This window comes from Pempheris klunzingeri, chromosome 6, assembly GCF_042242105.1.
Source record: "Pempheris klunzingeri isolate RE-2024b chromosome 6, fPemKlu1.hap1, whole genome shotgun sequence".
In the NCBI taxonomy this organism is placed as follows: Eukaryota; Metazoa; Chordata; class Actinopteri; order Acropomatiformes; family Pempheridae; genus Pempheris; species Pempheris klunzingeri.
The window spans coordinates 28,622,258-28,648,790 of record NC_092017.1 but is presented as its reverse complement, the minus strand read 5'-3'; the positions used below and the strand labels follow the sequence as shown (position 1 = coordinate 28,648,790).

Sequence of the window (26,533 nt, the reverse complement as noted above, 5' to 3'; positions counted from 1 at the left end):
TTAAATACGTAGTCATGTATACACACGTACATAAAAACCTACAGACTCTAAGATATCACCTTTTCCAAAACTAAACTCTAAAGTTTTAAAGTTGTGAAAGTAGCTGGAAGCACTTTATGTAAAACACAGGCCAACCGTCTGGATCAATGTTCTCTTTTCTCTTTTCTTCTTCTTACAAGTACTTTAAATCAGAGGTGAAGAAGACCAGGAACATTACTTTGATTCTGAGCCAGACCAGATTTGAGAATTAAATTCAGGGCAGAAGTGATAGAGATGAACGGAGGATCCACCGTGCCAGTCATCCGTCCAGCGGATCGACCTGAGCTGCGGGTAAATGAAGAGTCTCGTTAAATCAGCCGAGCTGTGAGATCCGGAAGCTTCGAGCCGTCTGCCTCCTCGGTGGAAGAACTCAAACTGCAGCTCGCAGTAAATCTAAAACTTGACTGACTTTGAACATTAGCCTTCATCTCTGAACACATAAAGGTTTTGTCCAACTCCCCAAAGAGCCTCCCTCAGCAGATACTGGGGGGATATCCTGTTCTTAACATTACGATGCAGACATTAGCCCGCGCCGGGAAATATTAATGACAACACTTAGGCTAATTTCCATCGACGAAGCCTCATCGTCAAGGACTCTGCTCCTCTTCTTTTAATTTGGGCCTGGGAAGCCGGCCCATCACGGCTGTATAATGGAGGTGAGGAGCAGACGGCGGCAGCGGCAGAGAGCTCATAACGCTAACAGGATGTTCTGCAGACTGATGTGTATTGGCCCTGACTGCCTGGCCTCATATTCATAAGATTTAAAGACGCCGTCATTTAATATCTGTGCCATTAGGCGATGAGGACAGCTGGGATGACGACTTGGTCGATTGAGGCTCTCTGCAGCGGCGGGCTGCAGGGCGGCACTGCGGGCAGCGTGCTGCTGCAGCCGCGGGGTCGAATCCCTCAAATTAGACTACATGTAGAGCTGAGGGTCATCAGACCAGGGAGCTCTCAGTCAGACCGCTAGATCCTGTGATCTGGATCTTTTACTGCACAAATAAATAAATAAATAAATAGATAAATCACAGTCAGAGTTTTAACCCAGAGTCCTCTCTGTCCACATCCTGGTAGGTGGTAAAAGTGTTGGAACTGGTCCAGTAGATCACCTCAGCCAGCAGACACCAAACGGGCTGCAATGGCTGCAACGTGATCCTTTGGGACAACTGCACCTGATCACAGTAGGTCCACTAAAAGAGCTTGTTTGATCCACTGACAGGCTCAGAGTGTTATTCTAAGTGTGTGACAGCATCATGGAAAGGATCCCTACAGAGAGAGACCTGGAAGATCCTTTTGGTTTAACCACAAACAGCACACACACCAGACTACATTCACTAAAACAGGGATTTTAGAGAACAGGACACAGGAGCTGCTGCTCTGCTGCTGCCTCCATCAGTCAGTGTGTTTGTGTTATTGTGTGTTAAACAAATAATATGTTGGATCTGAACAAACCCTTTAAAACACCAAAGTCACACAACCATAATTACCTGGATATATATAAGGATCTGCAACTCCTGTGTTCAATGACTGATTTTGTCAATGGAGTCTGGTGGACCTACTGTGATCAGGTGCAGTTGTCCCAAAGGATCACGTTGCAGCCATTGCAGCCCGTTTGGTGTCTGCTGGCTGAGGTGATCTACTGGACCAGTTCCAACACTTTTACTACCTACCAGTCACTCAGACACCAGGATGTGGACAGAGAGGATCATGGGTAGAAACAGTGGAGTTCTCCTTTGAAGAACCCTTCAGGAATGTGGACCAGCTTCTACAATAATCAGGTAAATGAGGCGTTTTAACGACGTGTCCTCGTCTCTTCAGATGTTGCAGAAGACCTGAATGATTTTGATAACAGACATCAATGGAGGATGAGTAACAATCAATAAAATACACAATAAAAGGACCTGAAGTGAGCACGGGGACGTGTGTCAGACGTTTCTTTTACAGCAACCAGGGTAAAAGAAACGGTGGCAGTAAAGTTGATGGTTGGTGTCACCAAGTTCTTTGTCTTGTATTCATTTGTTAAATCGGTTTGATCTGTGGCCGCCGCCGCCACCACCGCTCTTTGTCTGCACAAAGCAGATCAGAATGTGATGGCAGCCTGTAACTACAGCAGCGGCAGCCGTCTTCTACATATGACCTCTGAAAGTTAACGAGGTGTGGATGTGTAACGGGGGTCTCTCTCTGGTCAGCGGGCTGGCGTGACAGAGAACGATCCGGCGGTGAAGTGACAGCGCCGACCCAGCTGTCTTTATGGAAACCCATCAGAGACCTGTGGGCTGTGAAATACCCTCTTCAGCCAAATGGGCTGCATATAAAACAGGAAATAAAACAGCGGCACAGAGGACGGCAGCAGGAGGAGGACAGAAGTACACAGCAGAGTACAGTACAGTACTCAGTACTTAAGATTAAACTTTAGTACTGTAGGTAAAATGACTTGGAAGATCTTTTTTGTTTTAGCAGAAACAGCTGTCATGTCGCTCTCTTCAAACACACCAGACTCCATTCACAAAAACAGCAAATTTACCTCACAGAGCAAAGGAGCTTACTGGTCCACTGCTGCCTCCATCAGTTAGTTTATTCTGTATTATTGTGCGACTTTGGTGTTTTAAAGGTTTATTTCAGATCCGACACAATATGTGTGGCACCCAAAATAATACTAACAAACTAATAGTGGCAGACCAGCAACTCCTGTGTTCTGAGAAGTAAAATCAGTAGTTTAGTCAATGGAGTCTGGTGTGTGTGAAGAGAGCGATACAACAGCCGTCTGTGGTTAAACCAAAAGGATCCTACAGATCACCAGAACATTAAATCAGGTTTAAAAAACTTTTTCTTTAATTGTAGAATGGGTTTTAGTCAAAAGTCAGGAGGATTAACCTACTTTGTTATGTGGTGTGTAATAGTAAGATCCTTATCTGAGCTGCACAACACATGGACTCTGATACTGATCTTATAATAAGAGGAGATAAAAATCTCATCAACTTGTGCAAACACATTATTATCTTGTGTGCACACAATACACCAGTCTCCAGTCTCTTTAGTGGTTTTCAACATAAATGTGTCTGTGCGCCCACAAAATATGAGAAAAGACATTTGAAGTTGAGCCCCGGAGTAAAAATATGAGCCTAAAAATCTAATCATCCACATCGGACTGATGCTCAGTGAAGCTCGATTGTCCCGTTTGCTTCTCAAAACGAGACTCACTTTTACAGTAAAGCAAAGAAAGAAGATTTATTATTTATCGTTCATTTATTATTTAATTTACTATGAATAGTTCTTCTGTCCTCAACTCAACAGAGCTGCAGTGGGACTTCAGGCCCGTCCACACCGAGACAGACGACGACGACGACGACGACGACAGCAGCGATGTGGGCGTCTGCACGGATGTAAAAAGCAGCGCTCCACCCGTGTTGTAGCTCAGGTCAGAGGGTACAGTTTTCTACTGGACTGCCTTAATGTCAGACGCTCTGTTTCCATTTCTGTGGCTTTGAAAGAGCCGTAGTGGACGAGGAGGAGCTGGAAGGAGGAGCTATCTGTACCACAGCTCCTCATTTCATCACAGAATCCTGAATCAGTGGCTGATCTGGTCACAGAGATCTGATTTCAGGTTAAAATGTGGGCGCTCACTTGCTGTTAGGACACGCTGCTCTGAAAGTGCCTCCAGAGATGTCAGCGGCCTGAAGGTCGACCGCACGTCAGACGAGTCTCAGTCGACAGAGTTTTAATTGGTCGGTTTGTTACAGGAAAAAAAAAAAAAAGGAGCCGTTTCTTGTCCAGATTAGGTAAAAAAATTTTGAAAATTTGAAAGGACTGACACAGGAAGTGCTGTTTCCTGCAGTTTTTAGTTATTAATATTTACAGATGCTTTACATGTGGCATCATCTCTGTGGTTTATAGTGTAGAAACAAATCAAACACCTGTTTAAACTACAGATTCACCGTGAGCGCTGTGGTTCGGACCTTTGCAGCCACTACTGCAGTGTTCAGTGTTCAGATGCTGGAGGACCAAAGTGTCCTCAGAGTACCCCCCCCCCCCCCCAAACACTCCCCTCCACCCCCCCGACTCACTTAAGAGAGAGATGCTGCTGGTGGAGCTGATAGAGCACTTTATACCATCCAGCCATCCAGCTGAGTCAGCAGCTTCACAGAGACAGAGAGGAGGGAGAGGAGAGATTAAGGAGAGGAGGGAGGGAGGAGAGGAGGGAGGAGAGGAGGGAGGGAGGGTGAGAGAAGGTGAAAGAGAGGAGAGAGATGACAGAGAAACGAGGTGAGAGAGAGGAGAGATGAAGGAGCGAGAGAAAAGACCACAGAGGTGAGATGAAATAAAAGAAGACAAAAGATGAACAGAAACGTTTCCATAGTGACAAGATGCACCAATTTATCTCCTGCACCTCAATCATCTCCTGCACCTCCTGCACCTCCTGCACCTCCAGCACCTCCTGCACCTCCTGCTTGTCCTGCACCTCCATCATCTCCAGCACCTCGCTCTCAGTCCCTTTTGTCCATTTGCAGGAAAACACAGAAGAAGAGTGGCACCGTCGTGGCCTCTTCTTTGGACCAGGTTCCCTTGAACGGGTTCCTCTGAGTTGTTTTAACACAGTTTTGCTTCTCGACTCTCAGTTTAAAGAGTCCAAATCAGCTGATTCTGCTGCCTTTATGTGGCAGATTTATTCTCACTTTAGACAGAAATATCTAACGTGAGAATAAATCAGCCACAGATCATCTCAACTCATCAGAACTCGGTTGTTTGCCTCCATCAACTAGTCAGGTTACAGTTTCCATCAGTGTCTGTTCAGACCTGAGATCAGAGTCACTGATTCAGTATCAGCCAGACGTGAATATGGTCGCAGTCTGCTTCTGATCCTGAACGAGGCAGCAGCAGTCCAGCAGCTCTTAAATCCCTGTTTTTATGAATGGAGTCTGGTGAGAGTGATATAACGGCTGTTCGTTTCATCTTTGATCCCGTCAGACACCAAAATCCAAATCAGTTCATCCTCCAGTCTGAGTGGATGTTTGGGCCAAAGCTGAATAAAGTCCCTGCAGGTGTTCCTGAGACATCGTGTTCATGGGAATGACTCGGACAGACGGACAGACGGACACGCCTCTGTCCTCGGCATAAAAAGGTTTCTGCACATACTGGCAGATAAACTATCATCTTATTTTCTAACCTTTAAAACCCCCAAACTCCTAAAAACAGCAGGAGCTGAGACCTGCTGCAGCACTGTTCACCTCTCCGCTCCCGTCTTTTCATCTTTTTGATGATCCAACCGAACAGCAGACAGCTCACAGTGAACTCTGAGAGTTTATGTTATCAGAGGTCATCCTCCAGCAGACATCAGCGTCTGTGTCGTCCTGCTTTACAGCCGCTTAAATCCAGGCTGAACTCTGAGTCCGTTTCTCTCCATTCCCGTCACGCTGCACATATTTATTTACATTTATTTATTCCTCCATTTAGTTTTCTTTACAGTCACATTCCTTGGCAGCGCTGCTCCTCTGGTACCCAGACCAATAAACTACACTGAAGTGAAATGAGTTAAGAGGGGAGGAGATAAAGAACGAGGAGGAGGGGGGAGACTGTGGAAGATGAAGAGAGGTGGAGGGAGGGATGGAGGGAATAATGTGAAAGAGGAGAAAATCTTAATGGACCAATTAGTCTGGACTGGCTTGATTAACATCTCAGAGAGGAACAAAGACAGGTGACCAGAGTCTCTCTGTTCAAACATGGTCTCCAGAGTCAGATCTGAACGTTTTAACGCCCCAAAATCACAAATTTGCCTCAAAAGATTCCTGCAGAAACAGATCGCTTTGTTTACGAGGAAGATCCTTTTTGACTGACCAGAAACAGCCGTCAAACGCCAAAGCCACCAGACTCCATTCACAAAATCAGTCATTTTACCTCACAGAACACAGGAGGTGCTGCTCTGCTGCTGCCTCCATCAGTTAGTTTGTTTCTGCTCTTGTGTGACTTTGGTGTTTTAAGATCCATCACAATATTTGTGTAACACACAATAACACAGACACACTGACTGATGGAGGCAGCAGCAGAGCAGCAGCTCCTGTGTCCTGTTCTCTAAAATCCCTGTTTTAGTGAATGTAGTCTGGTGTGTGTGCTGTTTGTGGTTAAACCAAAAGGATCTTCCAGGTCTCTCTCTGTAGGGATCCTTTCCATGATGCTGTCACACACTTAGAATAACACTCTGAGCCTGTCAGTGGATCAAACAAGCTCTTTTAGTGGACCCACCAGTCATTTAGACACCAGGATATGGACAGAAGGGAGTTTTACTTGTCTTCATATTAGAGTTTGTTCTATTCACCTATTCAAGATGGTAAAAAAGCAAGTAAGGGGACCTTTATGAGACTGTTTTGTCACACATACTGACTCATAAAAAAACAAATATTACTGTTGAACACGTTTCTAAAGCAGTTTTATATTGTAGGCTTTCTTTCTTAGTACTGAAACTGCTGCACAACAATTCAGCCAACACAAAACTGCTGGGAGAACACAGCAGTCTGACATTCATCAGTGTACGCTGGAGCAGCATTAAGACTGAATGATAATTCACTAATAATAATAATATTGATGTAGGACACTTTGAAATAAAGCTGGAGAGTCTTTTACCATTAACACACAATAAAAGCAGCTAGTATCCACCACATCAGACAGAAAACTGTTGGTGCAATAAACCAAACTAATGACACACATCGTCTCCGTCTGTGGGAACATTTTAACAAACACTTCTTCACCATTTCCTGACATCGCAGCCACAGCCACTAAACCATTCATCTGACTGAATGGAAAGAAAGTAGATAAATGTTTAATGTTATTTAACAGCTTTCTTTATCTAAACAAATATATCACATTTATCTTTTTAGATTTGTCCAGTTTTTGTCTTAGAATTTATATTTAGAATTGATCATCAGTAATTATTATAACTCATCTATATCTAATGTTTTCTTGACTACTTGTTTTTTAATTCTGCTTTCTTATTTCTCCTGTTTACTGTAAGCACCAAGTGTGTGTGTGTGTGTGTGTGTGTGTGTGTGTGTGTGTTACCTTCGGCACAGGCAGGTGTGTGTGGCTGGGGGACACCTGGCTGCCGTCCTCCGCCCCCCTCCCTGGTCCCTCCACCTGCACAGACACAGTTCAGTCAGACCCCTGAAGGGAACCCACCGTGTTCAGAGCCCACAGGAGGGGACGTACCACCAGAGGCTTGCGGATGCCCAGGCGCACGGTGCCCGGGGGGGCGGCCTTCAGGACCTCCACCGACTGGGCCAGGGTGAGCACGTCCACCGGGGTCTGGTTCACCGACACCAGCTGGTCTCCAGGAAGCATACCGCCGTGATGCTCTGCCGAACCGCCGGGAACCAGAGAACGGATCACCATCACGCAGCGGCCGGGATCCAGTGGGTCCTGGAGGAAACATTAGCGTTACGTTCACTTCACATCAAAGGGCAACTCTGGTGTTTTTAAACCACCGGTCCTCTCTGTGTGAGTGACTGGTAGGTAGTAAAAGTGTTGGAACTGGTCCAGTAGATCACCTCAGCCAGCAGACACCAAACCGCTGTTATATCGCTCTCTGCACACACACCAGACTACATTCAGTAAAACAGGGATTTTACATGGGAGGTGCTGGTCTACTGCTTCCTCCATCAGTTTGTTTGTTCCTGTTCTTGTGTGACTTCAAAGGGTTAGTTCAGATCCAACACAATATTTATGTAACACACAATAACACAAACAAACTACCTGATGGAGGCAGCAGCAGAGCAGCAGCTCCTGTGATCTGTGAGCTAAAATCCCTGTTTTTGTGAATGTAGTCTGGTGTGAGTGCAGAGAGTAATATAACGGCCGTTTGACAGAAATACTGTTTAGCAGTGCTACTAAAAGGTCCAAAACTCCAAAGGAACCTGTAAGTACAGCAGTGAAAGATCATAAAAAAGGTTTACTTCTTCAGCAGTGACAGTTTAAGTCACTGCTGGTCAGAAAACACTTTGTGTGTGATGCTCTGCTGTTCTACCTGTTCTACCTCAGCTCACACAGCCAGTCACAGACATGTTCCTCACGCTGTAGTTTCCATCCAGATGTGGTGCAACTTTTAACCACATTTTGCGAAAATCGGCTAAATAAAACGTGAACGAATGCTTGTTTCCACCCAGAGCTGATGATCTCAGCTCTTTGCTCTCAGTCACATGCTTTATGCACATTTATCACCTACAGCAGGGAGGTCATGTTTTCAGTCATGATACCGATACCTGGGCTCTTCAAAGTCACCAGACTCCATTGCAAAAATCGGTCATTTTAGTTCTCAAAACACGTGATATGCTGCTCTACCTCTGCCTCTTTCTGTAAGTTTCTTTGTGTTATTGTGTTACACCAATATTGTGTTGGATCTGTGCTTAACTTTTTAAACTCCAAAGTGACACAACAACCCAAACAGACGAACTGATGGAGGCAGCAGCTCCTGTGTCCTGTTCTCTAAAATCCCTGTTTTAGTGAATGTAGTCTGGTGTGTGTGCTGTTTGTGGTTAAACCAAAAGGATCTTCCAGAGATAGACTTTTTGGTTTAACTACAACGTTGGTGACTTTTGAGGTAAAATGACAACTGGCTCCTCCAGGCCTGCAGGTACGTCTTCAAACCTGCCACAGGGTTTAAGGACGACACTCGGAGCTTCCTCCTCTTCCTCCCATCGCAGGAGGAGACAGATTCATCACCCCATCACTCACTGGCAGTGAACGTGGCTCTGAGTAGAGCAGCAGAGAGGCAGGCAGGGGGAGACAGAGACCAGAGGAACGACGGGAAAATCCACCGACACAAACACACAACAACACGCAAACACGCCTGAGGAAGAGGAGGCCTCACCTCACACATCCACAGACTCTCAGCACGAGGAGGAGGAAGAGGAGCAGCCGCTCGCTCATTTTATCAGTTCATGTGTTTAGATTTTAGCGTCCCTGAGTTCTCCATGATGTTTTTATATTTATCCCATGTGTGTGTGACATTTGGGAAGCGTTTAAAAATAATAAGTAAAGAAATATTGAGATCAGATGTAAGTGATCTCTTTCCATCCACCGCTGGGCTGTTTCATGTTTCTGTATCTATATCAAACTGAGTTCATCAGCAGTTGTTTGGTTTTTTAATATGAAGCCTTTAACAGTGCTGTCTAAATAAAGTTATTCTTCTGTTTTACTTCACACTTATTGGCTCCACATGTCTTTATTCTATCTGTTTTCTTTGAGTCCCGACGATAAACACGTTGAACCCTGAAGCAGAAACCACCGGAGGGACTCTGATCTTCTCTCTAACGGCGTTCAGAATCACCTTTATTGGCCTCGTTTGAACAAACAGACAAGGAATTTGACTCTGGTGAAACTTCTCTGTGTATGTCCAGGACAATAAAAATAAGAACAATACAAACACTCATAAATAGCAGTAATCGGATGTTTTCAGAGGATTTTGATCCTCAAACTGTCGGATTATTTCCAGGTTTATGTGACACAAACCCTCACAGGCACTTTTATCTCTTTCACCAGCTGAAGCCGAAATCTGTATTTAACACGAGCGTCTTCATCCTGACAAACACGAGGATGGAAAAAAGGTAAAAACTTTTGGAGAAGTTGACGACGTCTCCGAGCAGACGGAGGACAAGTTTTAAATGTCTTCACTCTTTTATTTCCTTTTTTAAATAAACACTTCTCTGCTGTGAGCTCTACCTGCTGCCACGAGGCCCGTCGCTGGATTTATTCTGAACACTAATGTTTGTCGTCTCCTGCTGCTGAAAAATAAATTCAGTTTTTAATGACTTCAGCAGACGAGGAGAAAGTCTGTTTTCCAGCCAGCTCTCGGTGGTTTAAGTGAACATGGAACATTAAAGCTGCTGTGAGGGTCACACCTGTAGCGGCCACGCCGGAGGCTGAAAGCTCCAAACAGGTAAGTGTGCCTTTGAGCTCAGATTCTGTCGTCTCATATTGTCAAATATTATCTACATCTTTAAAGAGCAGCTCTCGCTCCTGATGACCTCCGGGGCTTCGGCGCTCTGACGGCGCACTGTGACATCACTAAACGCTGTGACATCACTAAACGCGGTGACATCACTAAACGCGGCGGTCAGGTGACCCTTTAAAGTGTTTGTTGCTGCACATTAAGAGCAGAGCTGCAGTCAGACGGAGGCCGTCCGATGTTTCCTCTTCTGTCTCCACACAGAAAAACCTCCTCACTCTTCTCTTAAAGCAGTTTGTGTATATTTACGGTCTGTTTATTTATTAATTCCTCCTAAAGTTTGGCAGAAAAATGTCCTTTGTGGAAGAAATCAGGTGACAAAGTTTGACAAAACTTTCTTCTTTTGTTCTAATAATTTTAAGACGCTGTGATGAGTTCAGTTAAAAAACGACTCCATTTAAAAATCTATTCAGAAATAATCTATCACATCAATATCATGAGCATTATAATAATAAATGTGCACCATGTTTTATTACTTCACGTGTTATTCTGTAATATTCTACAGTTTCTATCTTTCTTTACTCCTGATTTCTTTTGTCACTCTGATGATTTTAATTTATTTTCTGTAATATAATGAAGTTTTAAATGCTTACGGACAAATTCTCAGTAGAAGATCAAACTTATCGACACCTGCAGCTGCAGAGAGAGAAGGTGACAGAAAGTGTTCAGAGAAGGACGAGATGATTCTGTTAACACACTTTACTTTGTAAGTTTAGACCAAAGGTTAGAGGGAAGCAAAGATAATCCCTCGTGAGGAGGAACGATGAGGAGGTGCAGCAGCTCGCACACACTTCATTTAAAGGGACTTTCTAACGCGCTCTTATTTCACATCTCTGCAGCTTAACGGGACATTTTCACATCCTGCCTGACTTTGGAGAGCATTTCCTCCTGCAAAGAAACAGGTCACACTGGAACTACTTTTGTATTTTCAAATCTTTAAATCATATTGTGAGCAAACGATCACTCTGATTTTTATTATTTTTGTCTTTTTATCATTTTGGAAAACATCTAAAAATGGGACGTCTCATTCAAACATCTATTCAGGATATTTTATGTAAATATGTTTCATGAATTTCTATAAAAAAAGATTATTAAAAAGAAAAAACATTCCTTATTTTCCAGCACAGAAAAGATCTTTTAGGAAAGTTAGTTGTTCGTCGTATTTATCAAATATTATTCTAGAAACTTGTTCCGTGTGTGTTTGGCCTTAGTGAGTCAATCAGAAACGTATCAGCTGATTATTAGCAGCGTTTGGAAAAAGTGCTGAAATAAAACAAGACGTTTGTAATTATCATCCAACTTTTTCCCACAACTCTGACTGGAGTTCGTCCTCGGCTGTTTCACCACAGCACCCAGGAGGACGGCCCGGTCCTGCCAGACCCAAACCCTCAGAGACTCACGCACCGACTATAAAACCCTCTCCTGGTTGGCGCGGATATACATTTTGTGAATTCCCCCGTGTTGAACCCTGGGCATCGCCCGCGCTGCAGCACCAGCTGCCGTGCCAAGTTTCAGGCTGCCAGAACAAAGCGGCGCTGTATTTTTAGACTGAACAACATGGCTACAGGTGGTGAGGAGTCAGAACTCAAGTCCTCCACTCCTACAAGATCCTCCGGAAAAAGAAAGGCCTCTGCTGTCAAAAAGTGGAGATATCACAAACGTAGGAGAAAAAAATAAAGAAATTAAAAATGTACTTTGCCAAAAGTAGTGAAACCGAGTCCACACAAAGTTTTTAAGACCTTTATGGTGCCAGTTAGAACGAAACTCTGGACGATTTCTCAACTGAAATAAGAAGTACTTTTAGAGTCTTTTTGAACTTTAGACTTTTATTCTGAACTCTTAAACCTGTCAGAGCCTCTAAGGTTTGATAATATTAACAAAAAAATGTTTCATACTTTTTCCATCTTCTCATAATGAACTTACACTTTAGGCCTGAAGTGCTCAAGCAGTCTGCTCTTAAGTCTACTGACAGACAATGTTGGTTTCTTTTAAGCACGACAACCATCGTTCATCAACCTGAATGTTTCTCCCCCTGGTCCCCCTGTGTCCACATCCTGGTAGGTAGTAAAAGTGTTGGAACTGGTCCAGTAGATCACCTCAGCCAGCAGCCACCAAACGGGCTGCAATGGCTGCAACGTGATCCTTTGGGACAACTGCACCTGATCACAGTAGGTCCACTAAAAGAGCTTGTTTGATCCACTGACAGGCTCAGAGTGTTATTCTAAGTGTGTGACAGCATCATGGAAAGGATCCCTACAGAGAGAGACCTGGAAGATCCTTTTGGTTTAACCACAAACAGCACACACACCAGACTACATTCACTAAAACAGAGATTTTACAAGGGGAGTTGTTTGTCTATTGCTTCCTCAATCAGTTTGTTTGCTTGAGTTTTTATGCGACTTTGGTGATTTATAAAGGTTAGTTTGGATTTAACACCATATTTGTGACACATAATCACACAAACACACTGACTGATGGAGGCAGCAGCTCCTGTGTCCTGTTCTCTAAAACCCCTGTTTTAGTGAATGTAGTCTGGTGTGTGTGCTGTTTGTGGTTAAACCAAAAGGATCCTCCAGGTCTCTCTCTGTAGGGATCCTTTCCATGATGCTGTCACACACTTACATGAATGATTTTTACTGTACACACTGAGGATCTGGAGCTCAGAGGTCAACGGATGCTGGATGTCTGTTTTTATTGGTTTAACCCTTTTTTTGTTAAATGAGGTTTGATGAGATAAAGTCTCGCAGCCCCTCAGCGTCACTTCCCCCCCCCACTATGATGGATCTGATTCAGGTTGATCAGTTTGAACTGATAAAACAACTGATCGGCATCTCTCCGCTTTAGTAAGAGTTGTTATCGTCCCTCCGATGGTCGACATGCTACTTCTGAGGTTTGTACCTTTCGCATAAGAACCAAATCTTTGGAGTAGAACATGTTTTTCAGGTGTTAACACTGTAACACGTTTAAAAGGTGTCAGTTTTTAGTGGAAACTACCATCCGGAGTCCAGACAGGCAGATCAGATCAGATCAGCTCTTCTCTTATTGCCTCCAACCATCTTTCACTCAACTCTGACAGCCACAGAGGCAGTAACAGGAAACGCTTTGGCAAGAACACCGGACCGACGTGCCCTTGGGCGAGAGACATACAGGGAACAGAGAGGGAGAGAGAGAGAGAGAGAGAGGGGGGGGGGGATTCATTTTATTTGTGAAAAATGTTGAAGGGTCGTTTTCACTCGGAGGTGAAGCGCAGATATCAGGGCTGCTAGAAAACTCCAGGAAACTTTCCATGGAAATAAAAGGGAGTTTATTTATGGGAAACAACGGGAACAAAATGGAAATATAGAGTTTATTAGCTCATCCTGACGGTACTAACAAACCTGTTTGAGTTAACTCGTTTAGCTTGTTTGACCCCCCCAGTTAGATGAGCCCTCTGTTCATTAGCAGAAACAGCCTCTGAAGGCAGTGACCCATTAATTAGTCAAACTGGTCCAATGTGAAATGATCCATGAGGTGAGTTAGCGAGCAAGTGAGTTAGAATAATGGGAAAAGGTGCATTATTCTAAGTGTGTGACAGCATCATGGAAAAGATCCCTACAGAGAGAGACCTGGAAGATCAGCACACACACCAGACTACATTCACTAAAACAGGGATTTTAGCTCACAGAGCACAGGAGCTGCTGCCTCCATCAGTCAGTGTGTTTGTGTGATTATGTGTCACAAATATGGTGTTAAATCCAAACTAACCTTTATAAATCACCAAAGTCGTATAAAAACTCAAGCAAACAAACTGATTGAGGAAGCAGTAGACAAACAACTCCCCTTGTAAAATCGCTGTTTTAGTGAATGTAGTCTGGTGTGTGTGCTGTTTGTGGTTAAACCAAAAGGATCTTCCAGGTCTCTCTCTGTAGGGATCCTTTCCATGATGCTGTCACACACTTAGAATAACACTCTGAGCCTGTCAGTGGATCAAACAAGCTCTTCTAGTGGACCTACTGTGATCAGGTGCAGTTGTCCCAAAGGATCACGTTGCAGCCATTGCAGCCCGTTTGGTGTCTGCTGGCTGAGGTGATCTACTGGACCAGTTCCAACACTTTTACTACCTACCAGTCATTAGACACCAGGATGTGGACAGAACCAGGGTTAGAAACACCGGATTTCTCCTTTAAACTGTTATTTATTCCTACATGTTTCATAATTGACCTCTGCTTGTTTGATAATAACATTTAAGTCTTAATTTCTTATTTCTTGTCATGTAGTTCAAATGTTCCCTTCTAAAGAGGAATAATGATTTCCACTACACACACACACACACACACACACACACACAGCCCCCCTGGGCAGATGCTGTATGTGCAGACTGACATGGATGTAAACCAACAGGGAGTTAACCTAGAGCCCTCACCCCACCCACCAGGCTGGGTCTGACTGACGAGGAGGAGAAGGAGGAAGGAGGCGGAGGCAGAGGTCTCGGAGGTGAAGCTGTGCCTAAAGATAAAATGCTGCAGCAGGGTGGGGGAGAGAAACACAGCAGGGTTTCCCCAGACGTCCTCCGCAGACACAGATGAGACTAAACATGAAATCAAACCCACACAAAGTTTAGATTCAAATCATTTAACTTCACTCAAACTAGAAACTCACTAACTGGGAGCAAATAAGACTGTGGGGGGGGGGCTGTCGTTTGTCTAAGTCAGACCACAGGTGACTGAGATGTGGGTACTGGAGGCGCTCATCTATCAGCTTTCCACCTGTAATCCAGGTCCCAGCAGCAGCTGACTGAACAGTCTGTTTCCCACCCCACCCCGGGGCACTACGGGTCCTGATGGGGGTCATAATCCCTCCATAGTCCCTAAAGGGTCTCTGTCCAACATACATCCATACAGAGGCATCCCTGAGGCTGGCAGGGTTGAATGAAAGATTTCATCAGATGTCAGTATGGGTCCAGGATTTACTGTGTTAAAGGATCAGTCCAGTGTTTTTAAACCTGGGCTCTATTTGTACATATTCTGGTGTCTAAATGACTGATTTAACCACAAACAGCTGTTATATCGCTCTTTTCAAACACACCAAACTCCATTCACAAAAACGCAAATTTTAACTCACAGAGCCTTGCAGGAGTTGCCTCGATCGGTAAGATTATTTGTGTTTTTGTGTTTTTAAGGTTTAGTTGGGTTCAACACAGTATTTGTTTAACACAAAATAACACAAACTACCTACCAGATCAAAGCAGCGGTAGATCAGTGGTACAAGTTTTCTGGGAGGTAAAAATCCCTGTTTTAGTGAATGGAGTCTGGTGTGTGTGCTGTTTGTGGTTAAACCAAAAGGATCTTCCAGGTCTCTCTCTGTAGGGATCCTTTCCATGATGCTGTCACACACTTAGAATAACACTCTGAGTCTGTCAGTGGATCAAACAAGCTCTTTTAGTGGACCTACTGTGATCAGGTACAGTTGTCCCAAAGGATCACGTTGCAGCCATTGCAGCCCGTTTGGTGGCTGCTGGCTGAGGTGATCTACTGGTGATCTACTGGACCAGTTCCAACACTTTTTGTGTGTATGTTTTCATGTTAAACAGCAGCAGAGGGCTGGATTGTCGGCTGTTTGTTTCTTTTATATTGTGAGTAAAAAGTTAATTAGATCAACAAACCACCACCACTCCACAGTCCAGTTACAGTGATGAGGATGGATGGAGACTGGCTGCGGTGTGATGAAGCTTCATGTGTCTGCGTCGGTCCTGTGCAGTGACCCGAGGCCGTGTGATGGACACAGAGGACTAAGAGCAGGTCTTGTTGAGTCTGTCCGCCCTGCTGTCCACCATCACTCTCCAGACCTCTCCGTACCGTCTGCGGGCCGCACCACGCCGGCTTCACCGCGTGTTCCTCCGCCTCCACCATCAAACACCCACAGGGAGGTAATTAACGCTGTGAGAGCGTCTCTGTGTGCAGATTTCAGTCGGCTACACGAGACTGAAAACCTCAACAACCATCAGATGGATCGTTATGAGCTTTTCTGCAGACATTCATGGTCCCCACAGCACGACTCCTGAGGACTTCAATGAGTCTTTTCCTTGAGTGCACAACAGGCCAACGTTTTCTCTTACACACTGAAATATCTCCATCTAATCCGGGTGTCTGCATTGTTTTAGAGCAGAGAGGGAGAAAAGAGCCGCTCTGCTAAAACACAGACTTTAAAAAGGATAAAACCTTCATGCAGCAAAATGCAACACGTTTACTGACTGTGACCACAAGCGACCAGCAGAGAACCAACATGCTCCCTTAAGAGGCAGCTGCTCTAATGTTAGCTTTACCCTCTAATGTTAGCTTTACCCTCTCTAATGTTAGCTTTACCCTCTCTAATGTTAGCTTTACCCTCTCTAATGTTAGCTTTACCCTCTAATGTTAGCTTTACCCTCTCTAATGTTAGCTTTACCCTCTCTAATGTTAGCTTTACCCTCTCTAATGTTAGCTTTACCCTCTCTAATGTTAGCTTTACCCTCTAATGTTAGCTTTACCCTCTAATGTTAGCTTTACCCTCTCTAATGTTAGCTTTACCCTCTCTAATGTTAGCTTTACCCTCTAATGTTAGCTTTACCCGCTAATGTTAGCTTTACCCTCTCTAATGTTAGCTTTACCCTCTAATGTTAGCTTTACCCTCTAATGTTAGCTTTACCCTCTAACGTTAGCTTTACCCTCTAATGTTAGCTTTACCCTCTAATGTTAGCTTCACCTCTAATGTTAGCTTTACCCTCTAATGTTAGCTTTACCCTCTAATGTTAGCTTTACCCTCTCTAATGTTAGCTTTACCCTCTCTAATGTTAGCTTTACCCTCTAATGTTAGCTTTACCCGCTAATGTTAGCTTTACCCTCTCTAATGTTAGCTTTACCCTCTAATGTTAGCTACGCTCTCTAATGTTAGCTACGCTCTCTAATGTTAGCTTTACCCTCTAATGTTAGCTTTACCCTCTCTAATGTTAGCTTTACCCTCTAATGTTAGCTTTACCCTCTCTAATGTTAGCTTTACCCTCTAATGTTAGCTACGCTCTCTAATGTTAGCTTTACCCTCTAATGTTAGCTTTACCCTCTCTAATGTTAGCTTTACCCTCTCTAATGTTAGCTTTACCCTCTAATGTTAGCTTTACCCTCTCTAATGTTAGCTTTACCCTCTAATGTTAGCTTTACCCTCTCTAATGTTAGCTTTACCCTCTAATGTTAGCTTTACCCTCTAATGTTAGCTACGCTCTCTAATGTTAGCTTTACCCTCTAATGTTAGCTTTACCCTCTCTAACGTTAGCTTTACCCTCTCTAATGTTAGCTTTACCCTCTAATGTTAGCTTTACCCTCTCTAATGTTAGCTTTACCCTCTCTAATGTTAGCTTTACCCTCTAACGTTAGCCACGCCCCCCAGCATTAGCTACGTGCTTGTGATTGGCTCTGGCCGGTGCAGGGTGGGGCCTCCTGCCCGTCACTGAAGCACAGAGTCTGGATCAAAATGACGTCACCAGAACAAGATGGCCGCAGCCGCGTCCGCCTGAATACTCTGACTTCATTTTTGTACGGCAGGAAGAAGCAGAGACGTGTCGGGCACCTTTATACAGAGTCCAGGAGCTGAACTGTGTCTGGATGAATGTTTTCATGGAACAGAACCCTAAACATCTGGAAAAGCTCCGTGTGGCTGAGAAAGGAGGAGAATCACCGATGACCAAACCGACTTGTTCTAAAAGTACCTGGTAGTCCAGGATGCTGAAGCCGAGGCCTTTGTCTCTCTCCTTCTGCAGCTCCAACACCTGAACGTCTGGAGACCACAGAGCCAGCTCCTCTTCATCTTCATCCTGCTCGCCCTCCTCTTCCTCCTCCCGGCTGTGTCGGGTCTCCTCCTCAGTCAGCAGCTCCTGTACAGGGAGCATCAGCTCCTGCCACACAGACACCGTCATTATTACATGAGACAACTTGTTCCCAGGTTTTGGTTCATTTGTGCTCATCAGATAAATGTTTATACAGTTTCACCTAAAATTATTCAACTGTCATTGCAAAGTAGGCGAATCTGCAGAATGTACAGACTTACCTAACATGACTATCGTTAGCGTAGCCACCATAGATTTACTGGTTACATTCACAAGTATTATGTTTGGTGTGTTTACTGGTAGAACAGGATCACACAGTAAAACCTCACGTCACTGAGCATCAACCAGGTGTGTGCACAACGCCGACACCACTGATCCAAGATGGCTGCTTTAGTTGTTGTTGTTGGTTTGAGTGGCGGACTGAGAGTTATCGTCTCTGTTACTAGGGCGTTACTAGGGGCGTTACTAAGGGTGTTACTCGGTGCGTTACTACGGGTGTTACTAGGGGCGTTACTAGGGGTGTTACTAGGGGTGTTACTAGGGGCGTTACTACGGGACTGATTGCTCTCCAGGTATTAGTCAGAGCCCTGTGTGTTTCCATGGAAACAGATACAACACTGTTTTTATTTTGAGATCAAATTGCCCCAAAATACAAGCACGTTTTAATTAGAACTTTTATTTTGTTGGTAACTGTATAATCTCAATGTTACGTGTAATATAGCTTAATAATAACTGAGCCGTTAACATCCACTAACATCACTTTAGCTACAGATGAGTATCCCAGATATTTACGATGTCATGTGAGACGGGTTACCTGTCTCGCTGCCGGCTGCTGCTCAGTGATGTCGTCTCTCAGTTCTGTCTGACTGCAGAGCATCTCCGACAGCTTCAGCTCGATCTGAACAAACACACAACAGCAGGTCAGAAGGTGAAGGGACCTACGATAGTGGGGGGGGGGTGCTCCTGTGATCTCACCTCCTCCACGCTGGCTTGGGACTGTCTCACCTCCTCCATACTGGCTCTGGACGGTCTCACCTCCTCCATACTGGCTCTGGACGGTCTCACCTCCTCCATACTGGCTCTGGACGGTCTCACCTCCTCCATACTGGCTCTGGACGGTCTCACCTCCTCCATACTGGCTCTGGACTGTCTCACCTCCTCCACGCTGGCTCTGGACGGTCTCACCGGTCCAGGCTGAGCTGCTGGTTCAGGCTCCGGCTCAGATTCAGATTCTGGTTCTGGCTCCAGGTCGGAGGTCGGGTGTCGGCAGCAGACCAGAGTGAACGGAGGAGGCACTTCTTTAAGGAACGACACCACTTCCCGACGAGACTTCCCGTACAGCTGCACATTATTCACCTGCACACACACCAGCACCGGATGTAAATACACCCAAAAAAGTCCTCCTGGATCGATGTTTTAATGCAAACTGATCAGTTTCAATGATTCCTTTCATGCTTCATGAGCTGAAATCGTGAATTTCGCTCATTTGGGGCAACAACTGTGACCTTTGAACTTTTCCCTGATTCTGCTGGGGGCTACAAAATAAACAGAGTTAATGTGAGTAATTAAAAATTCAGCTTTTGCACCATTTACTGAGAGTGTAGGAGTTATTACAATATGCACAAAAAGGTCAAAACAACAGTCAAAAAGAGATTAGAAATCCCTCTTCCATCATCTCCAAGACGTTGAATATTATTAACAGGCGTAGAAACGGAAACACAAATTATATATTGTGGTTTTAGGAACAATTCAAGCTGGAGCTACTTGTTGACTTTAGAGAGGGTTTGTATATTGTTGTGTTGTTATTTTATATACTGCAGTTTTTATAATTCTCTGCTGTGAAGGAGGCCCGTTCAGCTGCAGAGGCACTTTCATGGCCTCAAACAAGAAGAAGAAGAACACTACTTTAACATCCAGTGGGAGCTGCCCTTTCCTCCCGCAGTGTTTACCTCCAGGAGCTCATCCTCCGGCCTCAGGACTCCATGTTTGTCCACGGGGCCTCCGGGAGCCACAGAGGAGATGTAGTGGTGACCATCGAACGAGTCCAACTCCACACCGAGACGCAGAGTGTGGATGGGCAGCAGCTGTGCACAACGATACAGGACATCAGGACGAGGAGATCCATCAAGTACAAACTACTGAATCCAGGTTTTTAGGTCCACAGGATAAATAAAATAAAAACTCCTGCTGCTGAGGAGTCTAATGTTTTAATGAGAGGGGTTTCTATTATTCAGTCTACCCTCAATGATAAACTGGCTGGAAAAAATATTAAAGACACCCCTCAGTGTGGTGCAATGGTGTCTGAATGACTGGTAGGTAGTAAAAGTGTTGGAACTGGTCCAGTAGCCGTTATATCGCTCTCTGCACACACACCAGACTACATTCACTAAAATAGGGATTTTAGCTCACACAACAGGAGTCGTCCGCTCTGTTCAGTTATTTTTTTTTATGTTCTTGTGTGTTACAAAAATGTTGTGTTGGATCCTAACTAACTTTCTTCCTCACTAAAGTCACAACAACACAAACAAGCTAACCAATCGAGGCAGCAGTAGACCAGCAACTGTTCTCTAAAATCCCTGTTTTAGTGAATGTAGTCTGGTGTGTGTGCTGTTTGTGGTTAAACCAAAAGGATCTTCCAGGTCTCTCTCTGTAGGGATCCTTTCCATGATGCTGTCACACACTTAGAATAACACTCTGAGCCTGTCAGTGGATCAAACAAGCTCTTTTAGTGGACCCACTGTGATCAGGTGCAGTTGTCCCAAAGAATTCTCCTTTAATGTGTTTGTGTTGTTTACAACACAGACAGAAGAAACATCATCAGACATCTAAACTGAAGCTTTGTTCCACTGAACCAAGTCGTTCTCACCTTGGAGGATTTTTGCAGCTCTGCATCATCTTCAATGACAGGATCCAACTTTACCACCTGACAACACACACACACACACACACATATATATATATATACAGGTTTGTATGAAAAGAGCATTATAACAATCAATACTGAACATCCATTATACACAAACTGTCACACATAAAGCCGCCTCTTGATCCTATATCCTGTCACATCAGTCATATTAATGGTTAAACATATTCTTATGGATGTGTGTGTGTGTGTTTACTCTAAACGAGGCGTCCAGAGGCTGCTGCTGTTGCTCCTGCACAATTCTGTTTAATGTGTTATTCATCCATTTATTTATCATTTACTCCGTCTTGTCTTTGCCTCAGTTATATGGACTGTTGATGTAAGTGTGTGTGAAGTATGTCTTGTCTTGTAACGATGTGTTCTAACCCTTTATTCCTGACGGGAGTGCCCACGATCCCATTTTTATATCTATTTTTCAATGCAACCAAATCAGACAGAGCAATAATTCTTTCTGCATATAAAACCAGAGGAGTTAAACTTTCATATCAGAGCGCCGCTTCCTTCCACTAATGTGTTTGCAGAAATCCAGAATAAAGGTGTTCACAGCACTTCCTACGCTGGAATACACGTCACATTTATAATTTAGAGGGACACAGCTGCGACATTTCTGTATTTAGAAACATTTATTGCACTTTTTAGCAATTTATTTAGTCAGTCTGGACATATTATTAAAATGTGGGATATAAAGGTTGTATTGATGGATAGCAAATTACAATGCTCTAAAAAAACGGCACTACAGTCTGTAACCATGTAAAGATCTGCTCCGGCTTGTTCTATGGTGGGTCATGAAAAACAAACAAACAGGGACAGCATCAGTGAAAATGTGTTCGACTGTGTGGTCTCACCAGAACTTGGTAGTTTGGTCCCAGAGCCTGCTCCCATTTAGCCCACAGTTCTGCATCTGAAGCTACACACACACACACACACACACACACACACACACACAGGTAGAGAACAGCCTGTGTAAGCAGTGGACCAGATGTAAAATTACAATTCAGCCATTAAAACACAGCAGCTTCAGACACTAAAACCTCCGGCGCTGTGACGCAGCGCAGCACCGATATGTTGCCGTGATGCAGATGAACGAGTGGCGCTGCAGCAAAAGCTGGGCTGTAAGAGCGGAGGCGTGTCCGGGCGCACTGCGATACCTCACCACACTGACAGACGGTGATGTATTTGCATTTCTGCTACAAAGAGCAGCGTCCTGTTGTGTCTGAGTTTCTCTGACTGATCTGAATTAGGAAGGATGTGTTATATCTCCATGGTGTCACCTGCACAGCTGCTTCCTCGGATCTTCTAATTCATCTAAAGACACAAAAGCATTGTGGGAAAGCAGGCAACGCAGGGCTGACTGGAAAAGTCGAGGAAAGATTTAACTTTAGGGTTCAATTCTCCTGGAGGCTCTGCAACAGGAAGTTCAGCCTTTACCTGCTGCTGAGAAGCACCTGTGGAGCTTAATGTGTTTATGTATCTACTGTCAGCTAGTCCCAGTGGCCACCTGTGGTACTGCAGCTCAAAAGTGATTTCCCCATAGATCTCCATCACTAATGAGGTCTGTTAAAGGGTAACTAGTAAAAGTGTTGGAACTGGTCCAGTAGATCACCTCAGCCAGCAGACACCAAACGGGCTGCAATGGCTGCAACGTGATCCTTTGGGACAACTGCACCTGATCACAGTAGGTCCACTAAAAGAGCTTGTTTGATCCACTGACAGGCTCAGAGTGTTATTCTAAGTGTGTGACAGCATCATGGAAAGGATCCCTACAGAGAGAGACCTGGAAGATCCTTTTGGTTTAACCACAAACAGCACACACACCAGACTACATTCACTAAAACAGGGATTTTAGAGAACAGGACACAGGAGCTGCTGGCCAACCACTGCCTTGATTGGTTAGTTAGTTTGTGTTATTGTGTGTCACACAAATTGTGTTGGATCAAAAGTGACCCCTTTAAAACACCAAAGATGCACAATGAACTAAGCGGTAAACCAGCAACTCCTGTGTTCTGCAAGGTAAAATTACCGTTTTTGTTAATGGAGTCTGGTGGCTTTGAAGAGAAAGATCTAACTATTGTTTCTGACCTACTTTGATCAGGTGCAGTTGCCCCAAAGGATTACACTGTAGTCACTGCAGCCCTTTAAGCAACTGCTGGACCAATTCCAACACTTTTATTAATTCAGTTATTTCAAACCCAAGTTCTGCAGAAATACGGCCTGGGTTTAATAACACTGAGTTCTCCTTTAAACTGCTGGCAGTACTGCAGCAGAGCTAGAAGAGAACCTGTATTGTAGTTGTGCTGCAGTACAAACATTTGACTACATCTCTGCTCCAGGCCGACCGTCACCTCATTGAAATTCACCGGTTAGAAGCAAAAAGCTAAATGACTCAAATGTAAACTGTAAAGTAAGCAACTTCAACTGTGGAGACTGTCAATTTGTGAGTGTGTGTGTGTGTGTTAAAGCGTTTGCACACACACAGAAATGCCTCAGCAACAATACCGCCTTAAATCACTGCAGAATAAATGGGTTTTCCAGAGCAGAGAGGCCGAAGCGCAGACACTCAGGGCCCATTACAGACCGCTGCTTTGAGGGAAACCTCCTGAACAGCCGTCAGTCTGCTCCGCAACCCTTCAGGCTCATTTCAGGGAGGACACCACCAGAGCTGGGGTGGAGAAAAACACCTCCACGTTCGCACAAACCCCCTCACATGTTGAGGTATTCTGCGGCAGGTCTGGCCGTGTTACAACAACAGCCTCTGATTAAATTAGCATTGCTAACCTCGGCCCTCGCGGCGCAATTAATCTGCAGCGTTTGGCTGAATAAACAGGGTAATACATCGCGGCGAGGCTGTCAGACAGCTCGGACACTTTACATCTGTTGGCTGGGAGCAGGCGGGCGGCGTGCTAAGTGTTAGCGTGGCGTTTTGGCCACTTAGCAAAGCTAATGAGGAATAAAAAGAGAGGGAATAATTCAGAGAGGAGTGCTGCTAGAGGCCTGTGTTGACATGTCTGCAGAAGCTTGCAGTGGGAAAAGCTTTTTACAGGCTGATGGAGTTTCAGATTTTAAAATCACAGTTTCTCAGTCAATGAATCTGCTTTACATGACTGTAGGTACACGTTAAGGTTCAATCCTTTGAGGAAATGTTTAATATTTTTCAGTTTCTCAGAGTAAATGAAGTATAGCTGTGGAAGTTAATCTTCTTAACATAAATCTAACATGTTTCTGTCCTCAGGGGTTGTACTGTTAAAACATGACTTCAGTGTTTTCAAACATGGGCCCCACTTTTACATATTGTGGGTTTGAAATGACTGATAAACTACAGAGACAGACCTGCAAGATGCTTTTTGTTTAACCAAAAAAACAGTGATTGTGGCGCTCACTTTAAACACACCAGACTCTGTTCACAAAAACAGTGATTTTAGCTCACAGAACACAGGAGCTGCCGGTCTACTGCTGCCTCCATCCGTTAGTTTTTTCGTGTTATTGTGTGTTTCACAAATCTTATGTTAAATCCGAACCAACCCTTTAAAACACCACAGTCACACAATAACACAAACAAACTAACCGATCGAGGCAGCAGCAGACCTGAGACTCCCGTGTAAAATTACTCTTTTTGTCAATGGAGTCTGGTGAGTGTGAGTGTGTGTGTGTGTGTGTGTGTGTGTGTGTGTGTGTGTGTGTGTGTGTGCTCACCCCATGTTGGTTGCCCTGTGCTGGGGTCCGTTGGTTCCAGCTTTGGCATCGTTAAACCAAACCCAGACGAGCGAGCGCTGACCTCCGTCGACCTCCTCAGCGACACCCGAGACTCCCCCCTCTCCACTGACACACACACACAGACACACACACACACACACACAGTAAGAACATGAATTTTCTCAGACTACTGACACACCACAACAGAAACTTCTCTCCAGCTGATACACTGGAAAGCTCCAGGAAAACCTGTGAAGTGGACCTTTAGTGGGGTCTGCTTTGTCTAGCGACTATTCCCGAGGTCTCTAGCTGGAAGACCACATTTCTCTGCTCCCCTTCCCGACAGTAACCAGCTCCATGAAAACAGACCCCGTCTTAAATATAACTTCTACTGCTGCATTAAACACCTGTGAGTGACTGAGGTAAGACCGGCTCGGATAGCCTGTTGTGCAATGCATTATGGGTGAGTAAGACACCTCCCAGAAGGGAGAATAAGGTGGATGCAGCGTCGGAGGCTTTGTTCATTCCTCTGAAAGCTGCTCAGTGGAGCATGAAGCTAAAGAAATTAATTTAATTTCCATTGCCGCTAAGCCGGTGTACTTTTATTGATCCTTTAATTGATCCTTTTAGCGATGCCCTTTTAACTTATTGTTGTTTTTATTTCTTTTTATACCTTTTTTATCTCTTGTATGTAATGATGTTTATTTATTCCATCTCTTGTTATCTTTGATGTGTGTATGTGAGCAGCAGACTACACAATTTCCTCCGGAATTAATAAAGTATTGATCTATATATCTATCTATCTATCTATCAATCAATCAATCTAAAAGTTCCACTTCTTGAGTATAAATGTGTCTGGAGGCTGGAGGACATCTCAGGCCTGTGGAGCTGGCTAACTTCCTGTTAGCCCTCCGCTGACTTCCTGTTAGCCCTCCGCTGACTTCCTGTTAGCCCTCCGCTGACTTCCTGTTAGCCCTCCGCTGACTTCCTGTTAGCCCTCCACTGACTTCCTGTTAGCCCTCCACTGACTTCCTGTTAGCCCTCCACTGACTTCCTGTTTAATCATGCGGCTCTTCTAGACTTTCCAAATGTTATCAGACTGAATGGATTATTTCACAGGTTCAAACAAAATGTTTCCTCTGATTTACAAACATCTCTTTGGACCCTGTTGTTTGTAACACAGTGACACAAACATACTCACAGCAGTCGGCCCGTCAGTCGTGTTCTCACTCTCACGGTCTGTGAGGTAAAATGACTGATTTTGTCAATGGAGTCTGGTGCTTTGAGCAGCATGTTATAACGACTGCTTGTGGTTAAAGATCGTTTTTGTTCAGCCACAAACAGCCGTTTAATTGTTCTCTTCAAAACTCCATTGAGAAAAACAGCAATTTTACCTGACAGAACAGAGGAGTTGCCGATCTGCTGCCATCTAGATTAATTAGTTTGTGTGTGTTATTGTGTGTTAGACAAATTCTGTTGGGTCCAAACTAAACTTCTTTAAAACACCAAAGTCACATAACAACACTGGAAATAAATAAATAAAATGTTTCTGATCTTTTTAAATACTCAGAAAATATAACAGAGTTTGGTTGGCGGGTAGTCTACAGTTTGTAAGGGGGCTCTGCAGGAGGCGTTGGGAAAGTGTTTCTAAAATCCTGTTAATGCATGTCACCTGAACGCCCTCTGCTGACTGTGACCTTTGACCTCCTGACTGATCACCACTGCTGGTGATCTATAAGGCTGGACTTTACTTCCCTGTCAGGCTAATCATAACTCATCACAGATAAGAGAGGCGCAGAGACGACCAGAATATAAGAGGTTGAAAACTTGAGTCTGCGGGCTGAACTCAGCTGGTTTCCAGTTCCTCTGTGATTCCTCAGTAATGAAATAAAAGACGTCTGGAGGAGATAAGAGCCCTGCACTCCTCTTCGTTTAAAAGAAAAAAGAAATCACTTGTTTGTCTCTGGCCCGGAGGCTGACCAGTGCAGGCCGCCGGCCGATCGCTAGAGGAAAAAAATGACCCTGAACCGGGTGAATTAATCTCTCTGGACGCTGG

General features: G+C 44.4%; 1 protein-coding gene across 1 annotated transcript in view; it reads right to left on the bottom strand.

Annotated features, from left to right (window-relative positions):
* patj (PATJ crumbs cell polarity complex component) overlaps positions 1 to 26,533 on the bottom strand; it is a 109,538-nt gene that overhangs the window by 67,508 nt on the left and 15,497 nt on the right. Inside the window, exons 10-18 of the mRNA XM_070832976.1 lie at positions 24,478 to 24,603; positions 21,633 to 21,694; positions 20,731 to 20,787; positions 19,814 to 19,948; positions 19,020 to 19,220; positions 18,679 to 18,762; positions 17,748 to 17,912; positions 7,237 to 7,446; positions 7,090 to 7,164 (exon numbers count right to left, since the gene is read on the bottom strand). Of these exons, the coding sequence (XP_070689077.1) occupies positions 7,090 to 7,164; positions 7,237 to 7,446; positions 17,748 to 17,912; positions 18,679 to 18,762; positions 19,020 to 19,220; positions 19,814 to 19,948; positions 20,731 to 20,787; positions 21,633 to 21,694; positions 24,478 to 24,603 (1,115 nt within the window). The remainder of the gene's footprint in view (positions 1 to 7,089; positions 7,165 to 7,236; positions 7,447 to 17,747; positions 17,913 to 18,678; positions 18,763 to 19,019; positions 19,221 to 19,813; positions 19,949 to 20,730; positions 20,788 to 21,632; positions 21,695 to 24,477; positions 24,604 to 26,533) is intronic.